At 36.4% G+C, this 27,732-nt stretch overlaps 1 protein-coding gene across 1 annotated transcript in view; it reads left to right on the plus strand.

Annotated features, from left to right (window-relative positions):
- DOK6 (docking protein 6) overlaps window positions 1–27,732 on the plus strand; it is a 225,520-nt gene that overhangs the window by 78,887 nt on the left and 118,901 nt on the right. The window contains exon 3 of the mRNA XM_084887401.1: window positions 8,264–8,378. Within this exon, the coding sequence (XP_084743527.1) occupies window positions 8,264–8,378 (115 nt within the window). The remainder of the gene's footprint in view (window positions 1–8,263; window positions 8,379–27,732) is intronic.

Below are 27,732 nucleotides of genomic sequence, written 5' to 3' on the forward strand. Positions count from 1 at the left end.
ATCTTATTCTATAATGCTTCACTGAGGATAAATTGTTTTTCTACTATTAATGGAAAATTATATCTTACTAGAGGTCCAATGCACGAATTAATGTACCAGTGGGGTCCCTCTGCCTGGCCTATGGGATTGGGCCGAGACCAGCTTCATGAAATCCCCCAAGGGGTCCTGGATTGCGAGAGGGTGCAAACCAGGCCGTGCGACCCCACCCAGTGCACTATCGGGGCCAGGAAAGGATGCGAGAGATTGGCCAGTCAGGGAGGGAACACAGGACAGCTCCAGGGTGTGTTTGGCTATTTTGCCCAGTCCTGATAGTCTGACCCCAGCAGCAAGCTAACCTACTGATCAGAGCATCTGCCCCCTGGTGGTCAGTGCACATCTTAGTGAGCAGTTGAGCACCTTTAGCATATCATTAGAATATTACACTTTTTTTTTTATTAAATTATTATCTGTGTACATATTTTAACATTGCCCTCCCCTCCCATAAATACCCTCCCTCCCCAGAGTTTTGTGTCCATTGGCTGTACTTATATGCATGTATACAAGTCCTTCGGTTGATACACTTTGATTGGTTGAATAGCCAACCAGTCTACCAGACACTTAGCATATTAAGTTTTTATTATATAGGATACCTCAGTATTAAATGTATATTTATGTACAACATACAATTTGAAAATTACTTCAGTGAGAATTCATTCATGAATTAATACTTTGTGCCTCACTCTAAATATCTATTAGCAACTCTTATTTTATAATTAACAACACTGTTTCATATTAGATCAAGTTTATGTAATATTTTAACATTTTAATACGTTTTTACATCTAATACTTATATAAAAAACAAAGTTGGCATTTTAATTAACCATTAACAAGTCTAAGTTATAAACGAATAACAGCTACTTAAACTGATTTTATTGGTTAGAGAACGGGTTTTTAATTAGGGAACCATGAATTTTGAGATGCAATTAAATTACTTCTTTTGATGGTAACTATTGCATTTGTTCTACTAAGGTGGGAAATACAGGGAAATAAGGTGGTCTTTTTTTCCTTTAATTTATTTGGAAACAAAAAGAGAGGTTTAAAGTGTTGGCTTTAAAATGCAACTATTTTCATGTAGTTTTCTTTTTCTATATCTTTGAATCAAGTTAAGCATATTTACATATCCAGTGCATAAAATTAAATTTAGTCTTATTTTTAGTAGTCTGGATTTTACCTTTAATCCTTTTATTTTCCTAAAATATTTGTGTTAGTGTAGAAAACATTGTCCTCCTAAGTTTGGACTACCATGATATTCTACTCTTAGACCTGGGCCAAAATCTACTTCCCTACTTTTTCTTCCATTTACATCTTGCAAGTAAACTGAGGTAGCCAGACTCATCATTATCCCCAAAGATTGGATCTTTCATGCAGTTCCGTCACTAATAATAATTGGAGTACTGTTGTCATTTTCTCTTGTTGGGTAACAAATGACCACAACTCAGAGGTTCAAAAAACACTAATTTCTGAACCTGCAGCTCTGTAAGTCAGAAGGTCTAGCTTATCTATATTTTCTTCTGAGAATTTCAAGAGCCCAAGGTCAAGGTGTCAGTCGGGCTGAATTGTTATCTGGTGGCTCTGGAGAAAACTCCTTCCAAGCTCTGCCTGGAGCTGGCTCATTCGGTCCTGCACAGCCATTGCACTGAGGCCCCTGTGTGCCTGCTGGCTGTCAAGAAGGGGCTGCTCTCTGTCCTTGACATATTTGACTTTGTCCCTCTCTGGGACATTGATGGCACTTCAAATCCTTCCTAAGCTTTGCATCTCTGACTTTCTCTTGTGTGACCAGCTGGAGAACATGCTCTGCTTTGAATAAGCTCCTGTGACCAGGTCACATGCACCTGGAGTGTCTCTGAGTTGTGATCTAACTCTGGTGGCATGCTATATACATTTTCATTTTATCTTTCATTTGGGAAGGGAATTTTTAGGCTGGCAAAAGTGAGGACGATGCCTTCTCCTCGTTATAGTAATCAAAACAATCTGATGATAACATAGAAACAGACACATTTGCCAGTGGAACAGAGTAGAGAGCCAGAAATAAATCCAAGCATGTATGGCCCACTGGTTTTCAACTAGAGTTTCAAAAATATACAATGGGGAAAGGACAGTCTCCACAATAAATGTTGGGAAAACTGGATGTGCACATGCAAAATAATGAAATTGAACTTTTGCTCTTACACCACACACAAATCAAGTCCGAATGAATTAAAGGCTTCATTGTAAGCCAAAAACCATAAAAATCCTAGAAGAAAACGTAGGGCAAAGCTCCTTGACATTGGTCTGGGCAATGATACCAAAGTTCAGGTGACAAAAAGAAAAATAGGTGAGACTAAGGTCATTGTATTTTTTGCCATTATGCACACACCCAAATAAGTAAATAACAAGGAAATTTATATATATGCGCAATATATATATAAAATATATACATATATATTAGTATATATGTTGATTTGATTTTCATTTTACATAAGAATGACATTGATGAAGCAATAAAATGTTTTAATTTTTTATTAAATCTAAATTCTTAAGTACATCTTTTTAATATTCTATTTGAAAACCATGATAGGAACCCCTAAAACTCTTCTGCTACATGCTAGTACTAGCCAGCAGTGGCTAACTCCAGAAGGAACACTTGTGTGATTGCTGAAGTTATAAGCAAAATAGCTAATTTTTTTTCAAAGAACACCTGTTTTAATAAGAGGGTGTTTGACAAACTATGGTCATTCATACTTTGATATTTGTCAGATATCCTCTCAAATATGAACTAAATGAGCCTGTCTTCAAGGGTGAAAACTGACAGTATTTATTAACAAAGCTAAATTTTAAGTTTTCAAGTGAAAATTAAAATATAGGAACCTTGTGTCTGCATTCTTGAGCTTGACAACTCCTCAAACTTACAGATTTTTCTATGGAAACCAACGGTAATATTAATGTATATGTTTATATTGATAATGAAATATGTCAACATTTGTAAGGTCTTCATAAATTAGTAAACCAATATTATCCCAACAAACAAAGTTGAAAATAGATTCATGGATTTTAATGTAACCGAGTATAAAAATTGTCTGATGTAATGTCAGACTCCCCAAGGCAATGACCTTTAAGAAAACATTTGTCAAATTTGGAGATAGTACCAAGGAATAACCATAGTTAACTGAAAATGCTTTTAAATTATTCTTGCCTTTTACAAATTGGTGTCTGTATAAGGCCTTATTTTCTGTATGTACTTAAAACTACATGTCATAACAGATTGAATTCAGAAGATCTAAGTATCAAACTGATTTTTATTAAGTCAGACATTAAGAGTCTTGTAAAACTGTAAAAATATTACCTATTTGGGAAATTTTTATTTTAAAATGTTATTTATGTTATAAAATTAGTTCATTAAATTGTAAGCACATAACTAAATAAATATGGAATCATGTATAAGTTATAATATTTCTTATGGTGATCACCACTAAAACATATAACTCACAAAGTGCAACAGGAGAGTAAGACTTGGAAGCTGTTTATATGCCCATTTTCAGTTATGCTTTCAAGTCCAGGCCATGTTCACAAACTGGCTGCAGACATACCTCATTTTGCTTCACTTTATTGTGCTTCACAGATATTGTGTATTTTACAAATTGAAAGTTTGTGGCAGCCCTGCATCCAAAAAGTCTATTGGGGCCATTTTTCCAACAGCATTTGTCCACTTCATGTCTCTGTGTCACATTTTAATAATTCTCAATATTTTAAAGTTTATTATTATTATTATTATTATTATTATTATATTTGTTATGGTGATCAGTGATTTTTTTAAAGATTTTCTTTGTTTACTGCCCTTTTTAATTATTGATTTTAAGGAGAGAGGAAGGAGAAGAGAGAAAGAGAGGAAAGGAAAGAGAGAGAAAAACATTGGTTTGTTGTTCCACTTATTTATGTATTCATTGGTTGATTCTTGTGTATGCCTTGACTAGGGATCAAACCCTCAACCTTGGCATATTGGGACGATGCTCTAACCAACTGAACGACCTGGCCAGGACTGTGATCAGTGATCTTTGATGTTTTTATTGTAGTTATTTTAGGGTGCCACAAACTGTGTCCATAAAAATAGTGACTTAATCCATAAATATTGTGTGTTCTGACTTAACCAACCAGCCATTCCCCCATCTCTCTTCCTCTTCTCTGGTCTCCCTAATCCCTGAGATAGGACAATATTGAAATTAGGCCAATTAGTAACCCTACAATGGCCCTTATGTGTCCAAGTGAAAGGAAGAGTCACATGTCTATCATTTTAATGAAATCTAGGAATGATTAAGCTTAGTGAGGAAGGCATGGTAGAAGCCAAGACAGTCCTCTAAATCTCTTGTACTAAACCTCTTGAGCCAAACAGTTAACCAAGTTGTAGACGCAAAGGAAAATTTCTTGAAGAAAATTGAAAGTGCTACTTCGATGAGCACACAAATGATAAGAAAGCCAAACAGCTGTATAGCTGATGTAAACAGTTTAGTGGTCTGGCTAGATCAAATCAGCCACAACATTCCCTTAAGTGAAAGCCTCATCCAGAGCAAGGCCCTATCTCTCCTCAGTTCTCTGAAGGCAGAGAGAGAAACGAAGAGGCCGCAGAATGTTTGAAGTTAACAGAGGTTGGTTTCATGAGGTTTAAGGTGAGAAGTCATTTCCGTAACATAAAAGTGCAAGGTTGAAGCATCTAGTTCTGAGCTAGAAATGGTAGCAAGTTATCCAGAAGGTCTAGCTAAGATAATTAATAAAGGTGGCTACACTAAAAAAGATTGTCAATGAAGATGAAACAGCCTTATATTGGAAGAAGACCATCTAGGATTCTCATAGCTAGAGAGAAGTCAGTGCCTGGCTTCAAAGCCTCAAAGGACAGGCTGACCCTCTCATTAGGGGATAATGCATCTGGTGACTTTAAAGATGAAGCCAGTGCTCATTTACCATTACAAAAATCCTAAGGCCTATGAATTATGCTAAATCTACTCTGCCTGTGCTCTGTAAATGGAACAACAAAGCCTAGATGACAATACATCTGTTTACAACATGGTTTATGGAATATTTTAAGCCCACTGCTGAGACCTACTGCTCAGAAAAAAAAAAGAAATAAAAAAGATCCTTTCAAAATATTACTGCTCATTTACAATGCACCTGGTCACCCAAGCGCTCTGCTGGAGATGTACAAGATTAATGTTGATTTTATGCCTGATAACACAACACCCTTTCTGCAACCCATGGATCTAGGCAAAGTAAATTGAAAAATTTCTGAAAAGAATTCACCTTTCAAGATGCTATTAAGAAACATTCATGAAAGAGGTAAAAATATCAACGTTAACAGGGTTTGGAAAAAGTGGATTCCAACCTTCAAGGATGACTTTGAGGGGTTCAAGACTTCAGTGAAGGAAATAACTGCAGGTGTGGTAGAAATAGCAAGAGAACTAGAATGGAAAGTGGAGCCTAAAGATGTGACAAAATTACTGAAATTTCATGAAGAGCTAATGGATGAGAAGTTGTTTCTACTGAATGAAAAAAGAAAGTGGTTTTTTGAAATGGCATCTACTCCTGGTAAAGATGACAACAAAGGATTTACCAGAATATTTCATAAATTTAGCTTATAAAGCAGAAAGAACGTTTGAGAGAATTCACTCCAATTTTGAACGAAGTGGGTAAAAAAGAAAAAAAGTTGATTGATGCAGCAAATGCCATGGTTATTTTAAGATAACAATGGCACCTCGATCTTTAGCAACCACCATCCTGGTCAGCAGATGATGGTTAGTATTTTTTAGCAATAAAGTATTTTAATTGAAGTATGTGCATTTTTTAAGGCATAATATTGCATACATCTCTTTAGGATAAATGTAATTTGAACAGAAAAATGTATGACTCCCTTTATGGAGATAATCTCATTATTGTGATGACGTAAAATGGAACGAGAAGTATCTCCAAGGTATGCCTTCTCCCTCTATGCTTCTTCAGCTGTGTTTTTAACTCTGTCATAGAGTTTTCACCACGATTTGTACATTATGAAATCCTATGGAAAAAAGGCTATGTGTTTTCCTTTTGAACAATTTGACTTTCACACCATGAATTCCTTAGAGATCGCTCCTTGGAAAAAAAAAATTTAAATTGCACCAGTTAGCAAAGTCATCAACTAGGTATATTTATATTTTTGTTTTAATTGTATCAACTCATTAGATCACAGTATTCTAAATTGTCAATTATGGTATCTCTAGACTTACATATAAGCAACCTGAATCATTTTCAACTGTTTACTTCATTTAAGTTCTGTTAATTTTATATTTATTTAAAGTATTTATTTTAATAGTTTTAATAAACTTTAATTAATGTTTTGTGCCTTTATAACCATATGAAAAATCAACATTTCAGAAGTATATATTACATTATTAAATAATACAGTAATTGACATATATATTGAAATACTATAGATTTCATAGTCTTAGTAAATGTTGGTAATGATTTTTATGTCACATTGACTGGTTTTAGACTAATAACATTCTTATTTGAAAATATAAAAAAAATCATTTTAAAAATTGTCCTCATCTACGGTATGAAAGCACAATTTTCTTCTGGATGATAAATCCATATAGTACTGAGAGGAAAAAGTGAGGATAGGAGATCAAAATATATTAGATCTTGACCTCGATTGGTATGATTTAAAATGTTTTTTTAAGTATATATTGAATTGAAGAGGGACAGTTCCAAAGATATATAAAGTCCTCAGAGAGCCTTCTGGTATGATTTTAAAACATTTTATAATCTAGTATAACACTTGAACTTTCTAACCAAGACAAGTGAGAAGGAGAATTTTATGCTTCTCGTGAGCACTTGATTTCCTGCCATCTCTCTAATGTCTTCGGGCACACTGAAGTGGATGGCATCACACTAATGATCATCACCAGAAAGCTTAACACTGTTCTGGAAACCAGTGTAACAATCTGTGCTTGAAGGGGTTGTCTGCATTTCTAAATGTAAATTTTACAGAAGAGCAAACACTTTGTTTGAGCTACATCATCTGTCAGATTGCCCAAGGCTCAGCAGTTAGAGAAGCTCTAGTGCTGGCTGCATATGGAAAGGCTACCTATTAGTTTGTTTCTTGGATTTTAGTATCAGAGGACAAAAATATGGAATCCATAATATATGTTCTAATATTTTTATATTTGTAAATAAAGATACTTGAAAAACGGCCCTTGAGCAGAATAAATGTTTTTATATTCTTTTGTACAACTAGATATGACACATACTGAATCTTATAAAGCAGCATATCACTTTTATACCCTCCTGATATAAATTGCATGAATTCTTAAGCAACACAAAATCTTCATTGCCTTTAGACTCTACTTAATTTTGATAACATCCTTTGTTTAATTAAAATTAATAATCCTTGAAAATAATATCTTTTCAAATATAGCTTCAATTTACTATGTTACAACAGAATTTGGCTTAAACGTTACTTGAGTCAATTATCAAATCATTTAAAAATTCAAGAGTTTAACTTTATTTGAGAACATGTTTTAATGCACTTTAAATATAATACTGTATGTGAGTCATTATTCCAAAAAAGCATTCTCATCTTTCTCTCCAGGGTATTAATGCTCAGATATTGGTGTCTAAATTTTCTTTCCTGTAAGAGGAAGTGAGTATTTTCTGATGATAGATAGAAAATAGATAGATAGGAAATATATATAGTATATGTATGTAAATAAACATAGTATATGTTTAAATGCACATATGTACATAAATGTATTTCATATATTCACATGTATATTAAAGTATTCATCTTGCTATTTTAATTTTGCACGTTTATATGATGAGATAATTACAAGTAGGGAGAAAAACAAATATGAACAAAGGATATATTGAAATTAGCTTTCCAACAATGTGACAAAACTGTAAATTCATGTGAGAGAGAAAAGAACTCCAGACAGCCCACACAGAAACCCTGTGGAATGGGCTTATGATTTTATGAGGCTAGAAGCCTAGGTCATTACAGATTTTAGAAGGAAATGTGACAATATGAAGCTCTTAAAAATATAGCCATTATATTTTAAATGACATGGTACCAATTTTTTGCCATGTATTGATAATCTTAACTCTTTGTATACTAGCAAGTTCTCATCAACACTGGAAGGCATAGTAATAACTGATTATTTTGTTTAAGCACACTAGTATACAGTGTATACTGTACACTAAGTAAAAAAAAATTTTTTCTTTCAAGGTAACTGAACTGCACAACATCAAAAACATAACCAGGCTGCCTCGAGAAACGAAGAAGCATGCTGTGGCAATTATCTTTCACGATGAAACCTCCAAGACATTTGCCTGCGAGTCAGGTAAGCAATTACAGCCCCGTCTGCAGCTGGAGGAAACGGAGCTGCTTCTGAGACAGTGGCCCAGATGGATTAAGATACACCGCTGAATAGGGTGTCTTATTGTGATGAGAAGGCATCCCAGAAGATTTTCTAAGAAGCTCAGCACAGTGATTTTTTACAGATGTTTTTGAGTTTTGGTTTATTATCTGTCTGTATCTGGATTTTGTTCTGAGGTGGTCAGAGTGCTGGTAAGGTTTCCATCCAAGCTTGGAGAATTAAGTAAACAGTGCCTGGGAGATGTTGTCAGGGCAAGTTTATGACTGGTATTATGGTTCTTGCCGCTGCAGCTGGAGGCATTTGGTATGGCCATAATAATGCTGCCTTGCAGAAAGGGTGGTGTGGCTTGGCCTGTCCCAGCCTCTTCAATCCATGAGCAATTGGTTGCTTTCATGGATTCCCACTGTACAACTAAATACCTTGCAGGTTAAATTTGAGCATCCCAATTCATAAAGTATCGAGACACAGGCAGTTTCTACTTTCAACTTGTATTTTTCACTTTTGCAACTCTTGTGCTATCTAATATATTAGTTGTCATATCATTTTTTTTGAAGATTTTGCGTAATGAAATTTATATTTTATAATGGATAGGAGCAAAAAGCAGTCAGAGTTTGAAAAATGTAAATTTAAAATAATAGCTAAGTGTTTAGGAGAAACTTGATTGAGTACTTCAAAAAAATAAACCCTGCTCTAGTCAGTTTGGTTCAGTGGATAGAGCATCAGCCTGTGGACTGAAAGGTCCCAGGTTTGATTCCTGTCAAGGGCACGTGCCGGGCTGTGGGCTCAATCCCCAGTAGGGGGAATGCAGGAGGCAGCCGAGCACTGATTCTCATCATTGATTTTTCTATCTCTCTCTTCCTCTCTGAAATCAATAAATATATATTCAAAAATGTAAAATAAACTTTTTATGTATAGTTAAAGTTTATAGGAATAAATAATACCAGGTTATATTATTCTAAAAGCAATAATGTCACTTTGCCTAAATCAAATTGCTCACACCTCCTCACCTACATGTATTTCAATTTTACTAAACAATTAGCACTTATCAAAGTGTTCCTCTTTCCTTGAATGTCTTATTCCTTTCACTATACTTTTCTTCACTCATCATCTGACTTCATTTCATAATTTACAATGGACTTTTTGGTGTTGCACGTATGACATAAATGGTCATAGAAATCCCCATTCTGTACTAGAACCTGTCCCAACCTTGCCAAGATCATATCTTAATATCCACATGTATTTGTGCCTCCTTAAAACTATCTTCAAACTGTCTATAACCACGTACTTTTTCTGAGATCTGAAATAATGTCTCATATTAAAACCAATGACAATCAGAAAACTGGTTTTCAAAAGAAGAATAAGAATAATTTTCACCACTGATGATATGTCTCAAGCTTCAATTTTCAATACTGTTTTCCATTTTTGAAATTGCACTGAGCCCTGTTGTGGAGACATAGGCAACACTGGAGTAGATTATTTCAGATAAGAATGATATTGAATTATGGTCTGACATAATTCAGAAATACAGGCTGAGTTGTAACCCACAAGTCTGAAGTTGAAACCTTTTAAAAATGTATTTATTTTATTTTTTGGCAGCAGTGGTAGTTTTGTGGCTCATGTAAGTTTTTTTTGAGAAATGAAGGGCTCTTTGTTCAAAGAGAATGGCCTTAATTTCCAAGATAAGACTTTCTGAAGAGTGAGACTAAAGCTAGGTCTGAATATAAAGACAGAAGAATGATTGTTTAAATTATGATTTATGTGAAAGTATTATTTCTTTGGTTAAAACCACACTTTATGTGCAGCGATAGCAGTGTGCTTAAAGCTAGAGACAAATCATGTTTAAGAAACAATGGCATGATTTTTAAAAAAACTTCTTCATAGCACATGCCAATGGAATAAAAGAAAGGACTTGGAACGCAACGAGGAATTTGAATATATTTTTCTTGCAAATTATGAAACTCAGACTATAAAGCAGTCAGGGATGTCAAAAATAGCAAGAAGATTCAAGCCCAGATTAGACAGAGTTCTGGCATTTATTTTTAATGCAAACACAGGTAAAAGTGTAGTCTCCTAATGGCTTGTGGGAATGGGAGTTGTTTCAATTATTTTTGCCAAGAAAACTGGCAACTGTTATGAAATTAATATGCATGCCCTTGACCCAGTGAATCTCTTTGGAGCATATCCCATATGGACAATTGTACCCGCACATGAGGGGGTAGGTTTAAGCACATTATGTGTAACAACAAAATTTGAAACCAGTGTTTGTTTATCAAGGAAATAGTTGAACAAACTATGATATATTATTATCCTATATAATAAGGAGATAGTATGCAAATTGACTATCACATCCATGAACAAGATGGCCACCCACATGTGGTCACAAGATGGCCACCAGAAGGTGGCTGGCAGGGGAGGACAGTTGTGTGCGATCAGGCCAGCAGCTGAGGGCAGTTAGGGGTGACCCAACCTAAGAGGAGGGCAATGGGGGGTGACCAGGCCAGCAGGGGAGCAGTTAGGCGTCACTTAGGCTGGCAGGGGAGTGGTTAGGGGGTGATCAGGTTGGCAGGCAGAAGCCTTTAGGGGCAATCAGACAGGCAGGCAGGCGAGTGGTTGAGAGCCAGCAGTCCTGGATTGTGAGAGGATGTCTGACTTTCGGTTTAGGCTCAGTCCCTCACAGGGATTGGAGGGGTGAAGGCTGGGCTGAGGGACACCCCCCTGCCCCCCATGGACAGATTTTGTGCACCATGACTCTAGTGCTAAAATAATATACAATCACTAAAAAGAATTCTAATTAAACCAACTAACATGAAGACATTTCTATGAAGTTGAGTTCTTCAAACAAAACAACCAGCGATGTATATACTGAATAATCACATTTTGTAAAATAAATGAGAGACTGTGAGTGTTTTAACAAGCATTACCAGGTAAGGGAAGATGATAATGAGGTGGATAGAATAGGAAGATATGGGAAAAAGACAAGCAAAATGAGAGAAGTAAGAAAATAAAATGAACAGAAGAAAATACCCAGTATATAAACTATCCTATTTACATGAGACTGTGCATACATGAATGTACATATGAATATATCCAATATTTTAAGTCATCAGCAAAATGGTAATTAAAATGTCAATGAGATATTAGTATGCACCCATCAGAATGGCTAAAATTAAAAAAAAAAATAGTAACACCACCAAATGCTTGTGAGGTTTTAGAGAAACTGTATCATTCATATATTGTACATGGGAATGTAAAATGCTATAGCCATTCTGGAAAATGGTTGGCAGCTCCTTATAAAATTAATTATATAATTATCACAGAATCCAACAATTGCACTCTTGGACATTTATCTCAAAAAAAAACACCAAAAACACTTATGTACACACACACACACACACACACACACACACACATCTACATCGTACAAAAATGTTCACAGTTGTTTTTTTCATAATAGTGCCAAACTGGAAAGAGCCCTCATGTTCTTCAACTAACTGGAGTGCACTCATACCATGAAGGACTCCTCAGCAATCAGAAGAAACAAAACTATTGATCCATGTAGCACACATGAATTCACCCAACTATCTCTTTTCCTCCCATTTTCAGCGGAGATTTATCATGTTTCCTGTCCCTCATCTGAGTACTTCAGCTCTATGCTCCCACTGCACCCTGAACTTGGACTTCATGTACTCTGTTCAAAATATCTCTATTCTGTCAGATATTAAGCACAATTAAGACATGACCCTGGAGTTCCCAGCACCACAGTGCTAATAAGAACTTTTTGGCTTGATGAATTCATGAATTAGTAAAATTTATATTTAAATTTTATTATAGTTATATATTTATCATTCTCTTTTTACAAAGAGATAGTTGTTGTTTTTCCAAAACAAATTTTAGACACTAATTGGGTAGCACCATGAGAAAAATTTTAAATATTTTCAATAGATTGTTCTATGTTTGTGATGGTGGGGGGGTGAGAGCAAATGACCAATGTTGCATGTGCACGTGTGTACGCATGTGCAGGTGTGTGATTTTGTGAGTGTGCATGCAAGCATAAATTGCCATGGCCCAACAAGGCTGTTACAATGATTCTATGAATACAACATAGTTGAAGCCCTGGAAGGGTAGCTCAGTTGGTTAGATTAGAGCATCGTTCAGATACACCAAGGTTGTATATGCAATAATATATGCCCTGGTCAGGGCATATGCAATAATGAACCTCTGAATGCATAAATAAGTGGAGCAACAAATTTCTCTCTCTCTCTCTCTCTCTCTCTCTCTCTCTTCTGAAAAATCAATATATATAATAACATGTGTGTGTATTGGTTCACCCAAAGTGCTTCTTAAAAATTAAAAAAAATAAAATATAGTTGAATACAAGTGAGAAGTTTTGCATTTTCACCTATTCTTTCAAAAGAGAGCCCCAGTCTTTTGTTTTGATTGTTGGGGATTTTTTGTTTTTTGTGTTTTGTTTTTTGTGTTTTTGTTTTGTTTTGTTTTGTTTTTTTTTGTATTTTGTGAGTATGTGCAATCTCAAATTAATGTCTAATAAATGAAGGAGCCAATATCTTAGATGTTGGAAACTCAGAGTTTGGGGAGTAGAGACTTCTTTTGTTCATTAAGGAAAGGGAATAAGAGCTCAAAAGTGTCTGTCTTTGTCATTAAATGAAACCCAAAAACTTATCTCCAAATAAGAGGGCAAAAACTATTTGAAATCAGAGCAACCTGGTTAATTTAAAAAATTATTTGAAGCATTGAATTTATTCTCTAATGTAATAAAGATATTATTATACTTTTTTCCATTCAAAATCTGTAATGGCATAGTTATAGAATTAATAAATTCTGCACATTAAAAATGAAAAATATTTCCTAATATATCATAAACATTCATGATTATTTTTAAAGACTTGAATAAATATTACTTTGTACCTGAAATACCTGGGTATAAGTGTATCACATTTCAGTTTATTGTTACTATATTTCATAAATTCTATACTTCATTTCCAAGAGAACATTATTTTCTAAATAATCTCACTTCCCCATCAATTGTGTGTTAATCAGTAAGTTATTTCCTATTTTATATTATTATTAGTTGTTATCAGAAAGCATTTTCCCATCAGATGATCCTCTAAGGTTTTCTGCCTCTTAGGCTTCACATAATTTTTCCAACTACAAATAAATCCAAAAAGGATTTAGCCAAAAGTCCATCTTGATTCAAAATGAAAGGTAATAGGCATGTACTTAAGCCTTTATTTTGGTTAGCATTTTTATTATATATGCAATTTCAAAACCTGTGTTTGTTACCACCTGTGACATAGTACCTATAGCCATTAGAAATGAACTTGCTATGCATCTTTGTTAAAGATTTAGACACTAGCCTAACTGGTTTGGCTCCATGGATAGAAGGTCAACCTGTGGATTGAAAGGTCCCAGGTTCGATTCCAGTCAAGGACATGTACCTTGGTTGCAAGCACATTCCCAGTAGGAGGCAGCTGGTTGATGTTTCTCTCTCATCGATGTTTCTAATTCTCTGTCCTCTCCCTTCCTCTCTATAAAAAAATAATAAAATATATTTTTAAAAATTTAGACACTAGACAGTAATCCATTTTTTATATGATGTGAAGTACAATGCTGTCCATGAATATTATAATGTGTGTGTGTGTGTTTGTGTGTATTGTTTCACCCAAAGTGCTTTTTATTTATTTATTTTTTAATTCCTATTCTCCAATTAGGAAATCCTATGAACCATGTAGATTATTTAATTTTGAAAGGACTCAATTTATGCCTAAGAATGAAGAAATTGTCCCTAATTTAAAGATCCTATATTTTGGGTACTCACCCCAGATTATAGAACTTTTTTGTTTGTGGCAATACAATTAATTTGATAGAAGTGGGCCAATAAAACAACTGATAGATTTGAATGATTGTTTACTTGTATAATCAAATATAATCTGAATTCAGATTGTTAAAAAATAGTTTATGTAACCCAAATAACAGCTAGTTTACATCCAGTACAAAAAAGGAAATCCACTGTACTGTTTTTAATAAGTTAAATTTAAGATGTGACATTAGGAAAAATATTCACTGCTGCTGCTCAGAGTCACAGGATCTGCAGATAAACATCATACTCCAGTTTCGAGTGATGTCAGTCCAGCATTTTCATGAGCAGTCAATTTGCTTTGGGGATAATGTGAGACATTTCTGTTTATTGATTGTTTAGTACAAAAGACAACTCAAATTAAGTTGGAACAACTTGTCTTTCCAGCTGACTCAGTCACTGTGGAATAGTTACTGGTTTATGACCATCTGGTTCTTAGCTATCCTGCTAAGAGATTTGGAAGAAATCATTAAAAAAACAAAACAAAAACAAAAAACACACACAAAAAATCTAGTGGCCTTATATGATCTGAAATGTGTTGGGATTTTGAAGTTATTTCTTCAGAGAAAGTGAAACTGTATGGCAGTGACAGTGTAATGAGACTTTAAAATTTTAATACTCTTCACAGACACCATTGAATAAAAATACTAAACCTTCATATGCACTCTTTCATGAAAAGATTAAATTAATTTGGCAAAATCTGGGCACGATTATCAGGTTGCCATGATAAATAAATCAGAGACAGAATTGAGGGGAGCAGAATTTTATCAGACCTGATTACCTTTTGGTATCTCAGCGCTAAAGTACCTTGGAGGTGAGTGAGATGGTCTGGGACCATGGTCGGCAACTGTGGCTCACAGGCCACATGCGGCTCATTTGGCCCTTTGAGTGTGGCTCTTCCACAAAATACCATGGCCTGGGCGAATCTATTTTAAAGAAGTTGCATTAGAAGAAGTTTAAGTCTTTAAAATTTGGCTCTCAAAAGAAATTTCAATCATTGTACTGTCGATATTTGGCTCTGTTGACTAATGAGTTTGCCGACCACTGGTCTGGGAGATTCAGTTCCTGCTCAAGCACCCAAATCGTGGCTGAGGTGAGTTGATTCCACTTAGGTTGAATGTGACTGTGCATCATCCATAAAAGAGCTTCTTTGATTTGGGATGCTGGAAACAAAGGTTCCAATCAGGTTATATATTTTCATTGTTAGGAGGAAATATATAACCTGATTAACCATTAAATTAAGTATATACAATTAAGTGAGACATGTGTAATACTGATGTATCCTGGCTCGATCGCTCACGAAAGTCTGATAAACTCTAGAAATTGGTGGCTTGAGAATAAAGTCTAGTTCATGTCCTATGTCAGCACTCTGTCTTCCCATCACCCATTCTCACCTCCAGCAGGCTGCCCTTCTGGCTGGGCTGCCTCTGCGTTCTCTGACCACCATGTCATACAATAAAGCATTGGCTAACTCTCATGCCCTTCCTCTGAGCCAACCAAGTAGACTCCTCCCACCCCCTAAACCAATCAAGCTCCAGAAAGTAACTTTTAGCATAAACTACTAGATGTGCAAGAATTTACAAAGTGCTTTCCAAGCTTTATGAACAATTAACATCCATGGATGTCACCTGGAAAATGGTCCGATAGGGTGGTGTCCTTGTCGTTCCTGATTCCTGTGTATTAAGAAAATCTACTTTTTGCTTTACTTTCCGAATTTCCATAAAGAAATTACTTTTGATGTGTCACTAAAATTATACCATATGCTATTCCATTATACAGAACTGTTGTAAGAAATCAAACCGTGTATAATTGGGTGCCAGGCTTTTTGAAATCCTAATGCAGAAATAGAGTGAATATTTTTATGGGGAAATAAAACTTTTATTTGAAGTGTTGAAGGAAGACTTATAATTTGAATGTGTTTCTTAAGTGGCAACTCATCTCAGTAAACTAAAAAAAAAAAAAAAAGTGTTTGTAATTTAAACTTTCTAAAAATATTTTAAACAGTTACTATCCAATAGTGCAATAGGCCTCCGGACTGAATTTATATTTTTGCCAACTTGCCCGTTATATGTCCATATATTTGTAAAAGGTTCACTATAAACAGAGTAGGAAGAGGTCATAGGGACAGTCCTGTGGTAGCACAAAACAGGGTTTTACAATAAAAAGAGTTTGTATTGGATTGAATTGTGTCCCTCCCCCCAAAAGAATTTACTTCCCAACCTTTGTTACTTTATTTGGAAATAGGATGTGTAGAGATGCAATCAAGTCAAGATAAAGTCATGATTAATTAGTGTCTCCCTACATCCGTCCAATGACTAGTATCTTTATAAGAGAAAGGAAAGCGAAATTTGGAACAGAGACATGAAGGAAACAGAGAAGAAAGCTCTGTGAAGACAGAGGCAGAGATTGGAGAGATGGAGCTATGATCACGGAATCCCAGGACTGCTGACCTCAGAAGCCAGGAGAGGCCTGGGCGGTTCTGGCCCCGGGACTGCTGGCACCTTGCTTTCCATCTCCCTGCCACAGAGCTGTGAGAGAATCATTTCTGCTGTTTTAAACCACCCAGTTTGTGATAATTTACTATGGCAGCCCCCCTACTAACACAAGGTTCTTCCAAATTAGTTTTTATTTAAAATATATCATTTGTGGAGGGCTTTGAATGAGTTTCAACAGAAAGGTGGAAAGAAAAAGGAATTCCATGTGTAAAAGCAAATCAGAAATGATGAAATTCCTTGTGTTTTTAAAGTAGTTTGGGGAGCAGGGGCAGAAAAATGAAAAATAGCTGAGACAGGGGCTCAGGAGTTTGGATTTTGTAATGAACACATATGGGACGAGTTCAAGTTCTTTCTTTTTAAACTACAAATTCATGTTCTTTCCGACTCTAATAATAAAACTGACTTTATGTCCTGAAAGTACTTAGAAATAAGTGTTGTAGAAGATTGAAGAAACCCAAGTGACACTTAGAGAAATTGAGTTACACAGCTTTCTTATGCTGGTGGTCTCAGAGGAGCTCTTTCCAAAGTCTGAGAAAACCAATATGGTGGAAGCTCTTCTTTTATCCCCTTTGGTTTCTTTGTCCCCCGAATATGGATGGGACTTCCGGACCTTTCCTGGGCTTTGCAAAAAGCCCCGTGTGTTGGGATGGGGGCCTTGAGACCATATCTAAGGGCCTAGCCTGGCACCAGAACTGATAACCCCCTCTGGGAGTTGTGGAGAAAGAGTCAGTGACTTCATTATAGGCTATCAAGCATGTACATTAGGTTACTGACACATTCAGATTGCTAGCCCCGCCCCCTCACATGTCAGGGTTACATTGGAATTAGCCTTTTAGCCTTCTCATAAGTACTAAGTAAAGTGTAACCTTTAAATGCATAGTTCAGCCTACAAGAAAGAAAGGAGGTGCCACTGAAAGCTAAAATGAAAGCTAAAAGTTTTCAAGAGGAATGAACTGAGCTCAAGTGAATGGAGCTGGGAGGAGTGAACGGACCTGGAGCCTGGGCTTGTCTCCGAAGTGAACGGCGTGGAATATGGGTGCGTCTTCACAGCTGTTACTGCCCGGCAGGAGACAGTGCTGTGGCTTCCACAAGTCGGGGAAAGAGAACTACGTGATGTCAGTAAGAAATTATTAAAGAAAAATATTCACGTGCCAGCCAAGTAAAATGACTAGAGAACTTTCTCCTGTAGGCAAGGCTTCCAGGACATCCTCAAGCCCACCCCTGCCTGCTGACTTTTCTGTGCCATTGACTGCCTGCATGATCCCAGACACCTGAAACCCAGGGATTTCTCTAAACTGACACAGGAATGGCCATTCTGCTCCAGCAGCACCTGCCTCTCAGGATTGCCATGTGTACTTTCTGAAATAGGCGTTTGTCACAGAGATGACCAAAGTCATAAGCAAACAAGCACCAAGGGTGAAAGTGATAAAATAGACCAATTATGTACAAGGATGATTGTTGTAGTGCCTTCTATACAATAGAACACTAATGAGTTAAATCATCCATTGGCTTGTCATTGATTTAAAAAACTAAATACTCTTCAATAGTTAAAACTGATAACCAAAATTGTGTTTACCGACTTGAAAAGATGCAGATTAAGAGAAAAATGATGTTCACAAAATATACCATAAAAGCCCAGTATTTTGAACATGCAGGCACACATACACACACATGCACACACACACACAAATATTTCTGTGTCACAGAACATAACACACTGAAAATTCACATCAATGACTTTGCCTTTGTAAGCAAATATCAATGAAATCCCCTTTATTTCTTCATACTCTAAAAGTTACTTAATTAGCATGCATTGTTTTATTATTTTATGTCATATTAAAATATGATACATAGGTAACAATCTAAATAATAGAATTACAAACACCCTGTGAACGTACCAATCACTTTATGAAATAAATAAATGAAATATAGTAAAATATGAGATGAGTGCTTTTTCTACAATTATATCAGTCTCTAGAATCACATTAAATGCTTTGCATGTTTGTATTTAATAAACATTTGTGATTTATATTTATTTCAGAAAATTATAGGGGATGTTTTTATGTAATATTGAAATTTACATAATTATATTCCATACCCCATTCTTTGGCAAGTCACCATTTTTCCTTATTGTCATATATGTGAACTTCTACTTTGATAAACATGGTGCTAGTTCATTCACTTTATATTTGTTAAAGGGTATACCATGCTCTATTTCCAATAGCTGTTATGTTCTTTTTAAAAGAAAAGGGAGAGGCAGAGAGAGAGAAACATTGATAGGAGAATGAAACATTGATTGGCTGCCTGCACATTCCCTGTGGGGACTAGCACCTGCAACCTGGGCATGAGTCCTGACCTGGAATCAACTGGCAACTTTTCGGTGCGAGGGATGACACCCAACCGACTGGGCCACAATGGCCAGGGCACTAAGTATTCTTAAAATACATTTACTCACTCAAAGTTGGTATCCATCAGCATCCAATTACATGTTCTTTTCCTGAAAACAATTAAATAGAATGAACTATTTTAACATATTTCCTCCCAAGTCATGGTCAGACACATACTCTGGAACCAGACATCTGAGTTCAAGTCCTCAGTGATTCCTCCTCTGTAAACAGAGCCGGTAACAATTTCACCGCATGGGTTTATAATAAAAATGTAATATCAAAGGGACAAAGCCCAGCTCATATCACACATTTGACAAATGACAGTTAATAGAGGGTGGGGCAAAAGAAGGTTTACAATTATTCATATGGAAAGTAATATGAGTAATTAATAAATAAGAAGAAAAGAATAATATGTTTTGCAAATTCACAACTGTAAACCTACTTTTGCTTCGCCCTGTGTTATCACCATTTTTATTTCAAGTCAACCCCAGTAGAGCACATAGCAGCACTATCCTGAATAGACTCTTAAATTCATATTTCTGTCATATGTAGGATTTCCACAACTATATTCACAATCAAGACAGGTCTGTGAATTTTTTATACTTTCCTAGAAAGGCTCTGGCCTGAGGTTATTATCCGTCTTCACACACACAAAAAAAAGTCCAACTGTTCCTGATTTTAAGTGCTAGACAGTTAGAAAACAAATGAAATCCCAGTTTCTCGTTGCTTTTGAAACCATTGTAGCAGCAGACATTTCCAAGAGGCACTTTGCAGGCTGTAGGCTTTCTAAGTCTACCTGAGCACATTCTGGTCATTTCCCTTTCCTGGAGCACTGTCCACATCATCCTGACTTTCAGATTCCTCTCCTGAACAGGCAGCGACTGCCTGGGTTCCTAGGCTGGCTCCCCACTTTTTAGTGATGTGTTGGGAGCAGGGGACCTTCCTTGCAAAAACTTTGGTCTTGACATCTTTCAAAGGGTGTACTAAAATTGGCCATTCCTTATACAGTGACCAGAGCTTATTCTTTTCATTTGTATACACATTCTCATTTTTGTATCGATCTATCTCAGTGTCGGCAAACTGTGGCTCACGAGCCACATGAGACTCTTTGGACCCTTGAGTGTGGTTCTTCCACAAAATACCACGGCCTGGGTGAGTCTTTGTTGAAGAAATGGTGTTAGAAGAAGTTTAGGTTTAAAAAATTGGGCTCTCAAAAGAAATTTCAATCTTTGTACTTTTGATTTGACTCTGTTGAGTAATGAGTTTGCCAACCACTGGTCTATTTTCTTCTTTTTTTATTTTATTATTTAGAGTCTTTAGGAATGTATATATTTTCCAGTCCTGTTTTAGGAAGATATTGACAAGTGCCTATGAGAAAGTGAGGGAGCGAGTCCAGGATTGATGGGGTATGCCTGGAAGTGGTTTTAATAGTTGACAGTAGTTTAAACTGGATAAGGACAGGAGGGAGGACATCAAAGGGTGATGAAGTTTGAATATATGGTAGAATCATAAATGGTAATGGATTGGTGGTCTTGATGGAGTTCAAAGAGTGTTGGAATTAAGATATTTAATGGGGTAAACTGGAAAGAGGTGCTGGGCTGAGATCAGAATGTGGGAAATAGTTTTAATGAAAGATGTTAACTTTGATTATTGGAAAAGTTTTCTTATGGGGAATAGTTAATTCTTCAGTAACAAAGATGGTGCCTTGCGCATAGTAGATGCACACACAAAACAGTGGTTACTGATCATGTGTGTTGAAAGATAGAAGATAACCTTCATGTAGATTTAAAATAGTATTAAAATAATATGACTGAAAGTTCATCCTAATCTCCTTGTGCTGGCTTCTTGGGAGGATGTAATTTTCACAAAGAAATACAGCAATCTAATTTTAGAACTTGCAAATACTAAAGAATAGTAACAAATTAGACATTAATTTCCCTTTTGAAGCTTTCTGTTTCAGAAGATTGAGACACACAATACCCACAGATCCCGATACCATCCTAAGAAAGTCCACATAGAAAACCCCATTTCCTTTGCAAATGCAGTCCATTCTGGTTGTGTTTTCCAGGCATGCGCCTTCTTATTAGCTTATAAACCCCATTGCCTTATTTTTATGGCTTTCTCCAGCTCTATAAGGAGAGAAAACAGAGGCTAGAGAATTATATTTAAGCCCACAGTTTGATAACCTCTGTCTCTAGCGAATTCGAGCTTTGTATTATAGAAGTCCAAAACAGTGACATCTGCAGGATTTATTTGTTTCGATAACTATAATTTCTTAGGCAGAATAAATCACAAAGCTGCCTCTAAACGTCTGTAGCCCAAAGCATTTCCCTTCAGTGTGTCACTGAAGGGCTGTGAAATAAGTGCTAGGGTTTTGTTTTTAAGTGCCCTGTTGCCACTTGCTTTAAGCTGTATTTTCCAGATTTTAAATGCACGACTTTTCACAATATAGCTATGGTTCACTAAATAGAACTGAATTTGTTTTTAAATAGTGAGGCAGATGTCAGCAGCAAATTAGATTGAATGCAGGTCACCTCGGCCTCCTTAGATAATAGAGCTTGCAGGCATTGAATGGAAATTGTAGAATGACACCATGAAAATTGAGATTTAGAGATCTGAGCAACCGGTAGGCATAAAAAAGTATGATTATGAGTGAAGGGATACAAATGTAAAAACATTAAAACATAATATTGACCTTGAGACTGGAATATGAGGAATATAAGAATTTATGGCAGTATACCCAATGGGAAAGAAAAAAAGTAACTGCTCTTGTCCACCGCCTCCTCTCCTAAATCACATGAAAGCAAAATAAACACATTTGAGTTGGAATCACCATTTCCCTATTCCCACAATACTTTGCTTAGACATTGTAATAATTATTGTGGACAGTTAATACATTACATTCAGGGAAATTTTCTTGCAAATGGAAAAAGTGGTAAAACCTACCTAACCCATAACTAAGAGAGTAATATTCAATATAGGTCTAAATAATTTATTGAACATCTGTGTCGTCTGTTTGATACTGACTCATAATGTGCAAAGAAAAGTTCTTTGTCTTCAAAGAAAGTAAAGCTGTTGGAATAGGTGAATCCAGGTCAGCCCCTTGTCACTGTGGGAGCCTAGGGTGGGTACTACTACTCATGAAATATTATTGTGCTTCCTGCACTGTGCTCTGTACCAGGAACTCATTTAAATCTCATAATAATTCTCACAGAGCTTAGAGAAGGTGAGTATTCCCATTTTAGAGGTGATGAAATGAAGATAAAGAAACAGAAGGGCTGTGATGCCCATAATTAGTAAGTGCTAGAACCAGGATGTGAAATCAGAACCTCCTCCACTCCTAGTTCATGTTTGCATTTACAAAAGAGAACAATGCATAGTGCTGTTAACAGTTAGGCATGGTACATATAAAGCCCTGGGCATCAAGCAAACTCTTAGTGCAATGGTAACTCCCACCACTTCTCAGCTCAGATGGCCATCTCTTTCATCAATTCCTGATGTGGAATAAGGATCAAAACCATTTCAATATTTTTGGAGTCAATAAACCTGAAAATAGTTCCGAAATGAATTGGTTTTATTTATTGGCCCCTGATTTGTTTCCCCTTTCCTAAAACTATTCTCAGTTAAAGAGTTAAAGATATTCTATCATGACCACCACCAATCTTTTTTTTTTTTCTCATGGTGCCAAAAGATTTAATTTATCCTAATTTTTATTTCTACCTCCTGTCAGTAGAGAAACACAGCTGCCTAATATATTTTTAAAATATAGCAGGCTTTTGCAGCCACTTGTATAACAAATGATAGCAGTAAAGAAATAAGACCTTTCTTTTGAGTTGTATTCATTTGTAATCTGGAATTAGAAATGCAGGCTTTTCTGTAATTAGAGAAGTGTCCATAGTAATCATATCTCTTTGCAAAAACTTGTTTGTTGTCACTGTTCATGAATATGGCAGTTCTCTCTTTAATCAGTGGAACATCTATGGGATCCCTAAATCACGTGCAATTAACCCAAAAAAAGCTTAGCCAGGGATGAATTTCATGAGTGAATTACTTTCTGATTATTATTTTTAATTTTTTTCAATTATGGTTTACATTAAGTATTATTCTGTATTAGGGGCCCAGTGCACAAATCTGTGCACCTTGAAAGGAACTGTGGGCCCCGAACCTGTGGTGGGCACGGGGGTGGATCTTGGCTCATCCCCCATGCCCCTGCCCGGCCCCTCCTGCCTGGGCCCCCAGATCCCTGTCTGCCACAGCCCTGCTCCTGCTGCCACTGCTCTCATGCACTGATGGTGCCGGCCCTGCTCACATTTCCTGATGGTGCAGAGGGATTGGGGCTGGCCCCATCAGTATGAGCAGCAACTGCCGGCCCCAATTGCCCCTCAGGAGCAGGGGGAAGTGGAGAAGCCCTGAAGGGCGATTTGGGCCAGCTGTTGGCACTGAGTGATTGGGGCTGGCACTGGGCGAGAGCGGTGTAACCACCAGAGGCTCGCCCTGATGACAACAAGGGGTGTCCTGCCTTGGTCTGGGGACCTTGCTCACCTGCTCTACCATCCCACTGTGGCCAACGCCCTCCATGTTCTGCATGTGCCCCCTGGTGGTCAGCACAGGTCACAGTGACCAGTTCAATTGTTCCACTGTTCAGTCTATTTGCATATTAGGGTTTTAAAAATATAGATTAGTTTAAGGTGTATAAGATATAACTAAACAATTATATACTTTATAAAAGTTCCCCCTGATATTCCCAGTGTCCACCTGGCACCGTACATAGTTATTAGTGTGTTGTTGACTATAGTCCCTGTGCTGTACTTTACATCCTCATGACTATTTTATATCTACCAATCTGTGCTTCTCAATCCCTTCACTTTTTTCATCCAGTTCCCACCCACCCTCCCCTCTGGTAATCACCAGTCTGTTCTCTGTATCTATGAGTCTGTTTCTGTTTTATTTGCTCATTTACTGTATATTGTTCTCTAGATTCCACATACAAGTGAAATCATATGGTATAATATTTGTCTTTTTCTAACTGACTTATTTCACTTAGCATAATACCCTCTAGATCCATCGGATTCGTTTTAGGGGCCATATCTCCAATTTAATTAACTGATTCCTAAGTGTGTGTTTTCCCCCTTAACAATGCTATTTTCATTTGTCAAATTTAGAATGAATCTTGGCTTTTGAATCACTTTGTTCTACTGGCTAGAAGTCTCTTCCCAAATGACATGTATAAAATAGTGTTTTTGTACATTCTTTTACTTGCTGCTGAGGGATTACAGCTAATCTTCTTAAATTTGCCCTTTCTTTTCCCCATCTGTGTTTCCGAGCATTTTTGAAGGTCAATTTTTACTTTAAGGCTCCTATACATCCCCCTCTACTGGTATCATGTATACATCTTTTATTTTTTAAGTGCTGCTTTCCAAGTAATTATTAAAATATATTAAAAGCTGCTATACATTCTAAAACAGCTTGATGAGGTAATCCTAGAGAAGATCTGAAAACTGGTTTCTTCTATTTCTTCTAGCATTTTCCATGGCCTTATCACATAGGTAAATGCCCCAAGTATCATTTAAAAGGCTGTCATGAAGCACAGTAGGAAACCCGAGAATGCAGTGAGCTCTTTATTAGTGTCAGGACCAAATTAGAATTCACTTTAAGGTCACAAGTTGGAGTTGTTTTATTACATTTTCATGAGTCAAAATCCTAAGAGGTGCATGTTTTATGGCCGTAGAGTAAGTTTGCTTTATAGTTTGTCAGGGAAATAAAACCTATATGGTTTGATCAAGTTCTCAGCCTAGTGTATCTCAGAAGAATGAGTCACCTTCAATTGTCTTGGTTGATACTTTTGCTTTGAAGATTAAATCTTATAGTAGCTCATACACACAATGAGGGCTTGCCTATACCCAATCAACCTTATCGTCAGACTCATTATGTCTGTTATTTCATATTTATATTTGTTCCATATGCATAAGGTCAAAGGTGCATGCTCCCATGTATAAGTTCAGATACTTAAGATAGGAAAAAATATTCAAGGCTTCTGCAGTATTTTTTTAAACAGGCATCTTAATTGCTTTGGAAAAGATGAAGTCACTAGACTATTTCCTATGTCAGCAACACCATTATTACCATTGATTCTATATGGTTTTGGACCAACCCCAGGACTCATATTCACATAAAATATTTGAACTCTGTAAAAAAGTGTTCACAGACTAAGATTCAGTTATTTTGAAATAAATTTAATTTTTTGTTTCAAAATTTTAATTCATAAATATTATCTCTATAAAATTAAAATCACAAAGAGACAGTTGGTAAGTCAGTGTTTTTGTGAGTAGAATTAAATGAATTCTCAGATATGGAGTAGGGAAATGTGCCCCCACATCTATATTTCTGGACAAAGTGATGATCAAGTTTATATTAAAATTCACATCAAAGATCAATCTTAAATTAAATTAACACCTGATTCCACTGCTCACTCCTTAGCAGTAAGACGTACAAATGTCACTGGTACCCATTTCTCTCTCCTCAACGCTTTAAACCCCTATTTAATCCATCCATTTACTTTTGTTCGTGATGATTACCAAAGAAAGAATGTATTCACCTTCCTGCATTTTCTTTTTTATTCATCAATTCAAAATGTTTCTGTTTGAGGAGTTAGGGATACAGCTATGAACAAGCATAGAAAAATCTGTGTTTTCAAAAAGCTTATAATCTTATGAAAGGAGACTAAAAATATGCACAACAAGTGGGTAAAATGTTTACTAACTTGTAAGTGCCACCCAGAACATCAGCAGGAGCAGGAAAATTTGATCTTACCCACACAAAAATGAGCTCGCTCATCTGGTCATGATGGAAAAAGGCATTTATGGAAGGTGGGCTCCTTCCCTCCCACAGAGCCTGGGAGATGGGGTGCCATCTTCCTTGAGGATGACATCCCAGGGGGTGGCTCCCAGGTAATCCTTGGGTAGGTAAAACTGGCAATAGATCTGTTAAAAAGATTCACATCTCAAAGGTGCAGATAAATGCTCTAAGAAAAGGGAGAGAAGGGACCTCTCTGACTAGGCAATCTGTGTTATGTGATGAAGGCAATGGTGAGTATAGGTCAGAGACCCAAATTCAAGCTGAGGGAACCAGTAAGACTCTTGGTCGCCGTATAAATCTAAGCATTGACTGTGGATTGGTGACATAGGCAGGCATTGGAGGGCATGGAGCCCTGGCATGCTGTGATCTGATTCACTTTTCAACAACTTAAGAAAAGCAAGGCTCAAAAGCAAAAAGGAATAAGGAGAAGAAGGGGGGAGACAAATTGAAATAAGACCAGGGGAAAGATGTGGTAGTGTTGGCATAGAAGGGGAGAACCTCAGTTTACAACATGCCAACAAATACTATGGATGCAGTCTCTGATGACAGCCCAAAGGAGCAGACAGAGACACTAAAAATGCAGATACACTAAAACCAGTAGATAGGGCAATATGGATGATGCGTTAGCAAGAGTTTGTGATAATTTTAAGTAATTAAACTTCCTAAACTCTTCAATGATCTTCAAGCATAAATATCATGGATGTCAAATCAATCAAGTATGAAGATGAAGAGATTGAACAAAAGTAGTAATTCTAGTAACTTAATGGAGTCTATGCTTGGGAAAACGTTCTTCAGTATAATTATCCACAGCTTTCATTTGTATGTAAAATATAGAGCTGTCACTTCATAAAAGTGCATAAAATAGAAAAATCTAAGATGAGCATGTTGCCCTTTAAGTGAACTTAATACATAATATACAAAAATTTTGTTTCCTAAAATAATTTCCTATAGAATTAATTTTAACTTTGACAGTCAATGAGTAACATGGTAACTTACTGCACCTAACGAAGAAATTTGTTTGAAATTGGTGTTATCCCAAATTGTCTTCTGTAGACCATTACTTTTTTTGTAAGTTTTGATATTCAATGAGGAGAGGTTGGATGAGTGATCAAATGTTTGAGAAATTCTGGAGTAAGTAGAGGTGAACATTTTATTTATTATAGAAATACACAGTACGTTTAATATGTTATAGTAAGTCATGCCTCTCTAAGAGAGGGTGTATTTCCTAAACATATCTTTGACTATTGGCCCCCTTTTTTTAAACTTCTAACTATATCTCTGGAGCTTTGTAAAGACATATAAAAACAATTATTATGTTTATTGGTTTGAGAATGGCTTAGACATTAGTCTAAGTATGAGAGTAATTCCAACCTTTATGGAGAAAAGTTTCTTAGAGGGGTCGGAGTGACCTGTGAACCAGGAGGTCACAGTTTGATTCCTGGTCAGGTCACATGCCTGGGTTGCAGGTTCTATCCTCAGTGTGGGGCATGCAGGGGGCAGCTGATCAATGATTGTCTTTCATCACTGATGTTTCGAACAATTAACTGAGGTCTGCTTGGGGCAATATGCAAGCACAGATATCAAGGTTAAAGGCTTAACACATACCAGAGGGCACCTTGCCCCTGGCTGGAGGGATGATCCCATGGTAGTAAACGCTCCTCTGGTTTCCTCACAAAGGCTGAAATGCTTTCAATCAGAGAGAATGT

This window comes from Pipistrellus hanaki (assembly GCF_964339955.1).
Source record: "Pipistrellus hanaki genome assembly, chromosome: 6".
Classification (NCBI taxonomy): domain Eukaryota; kingdom Metazoa; phylum Chordata; class Mammalia; order Chiroptera; family Vespertilionidae; genus Pipistrellus; species Pipistrellus hanaki.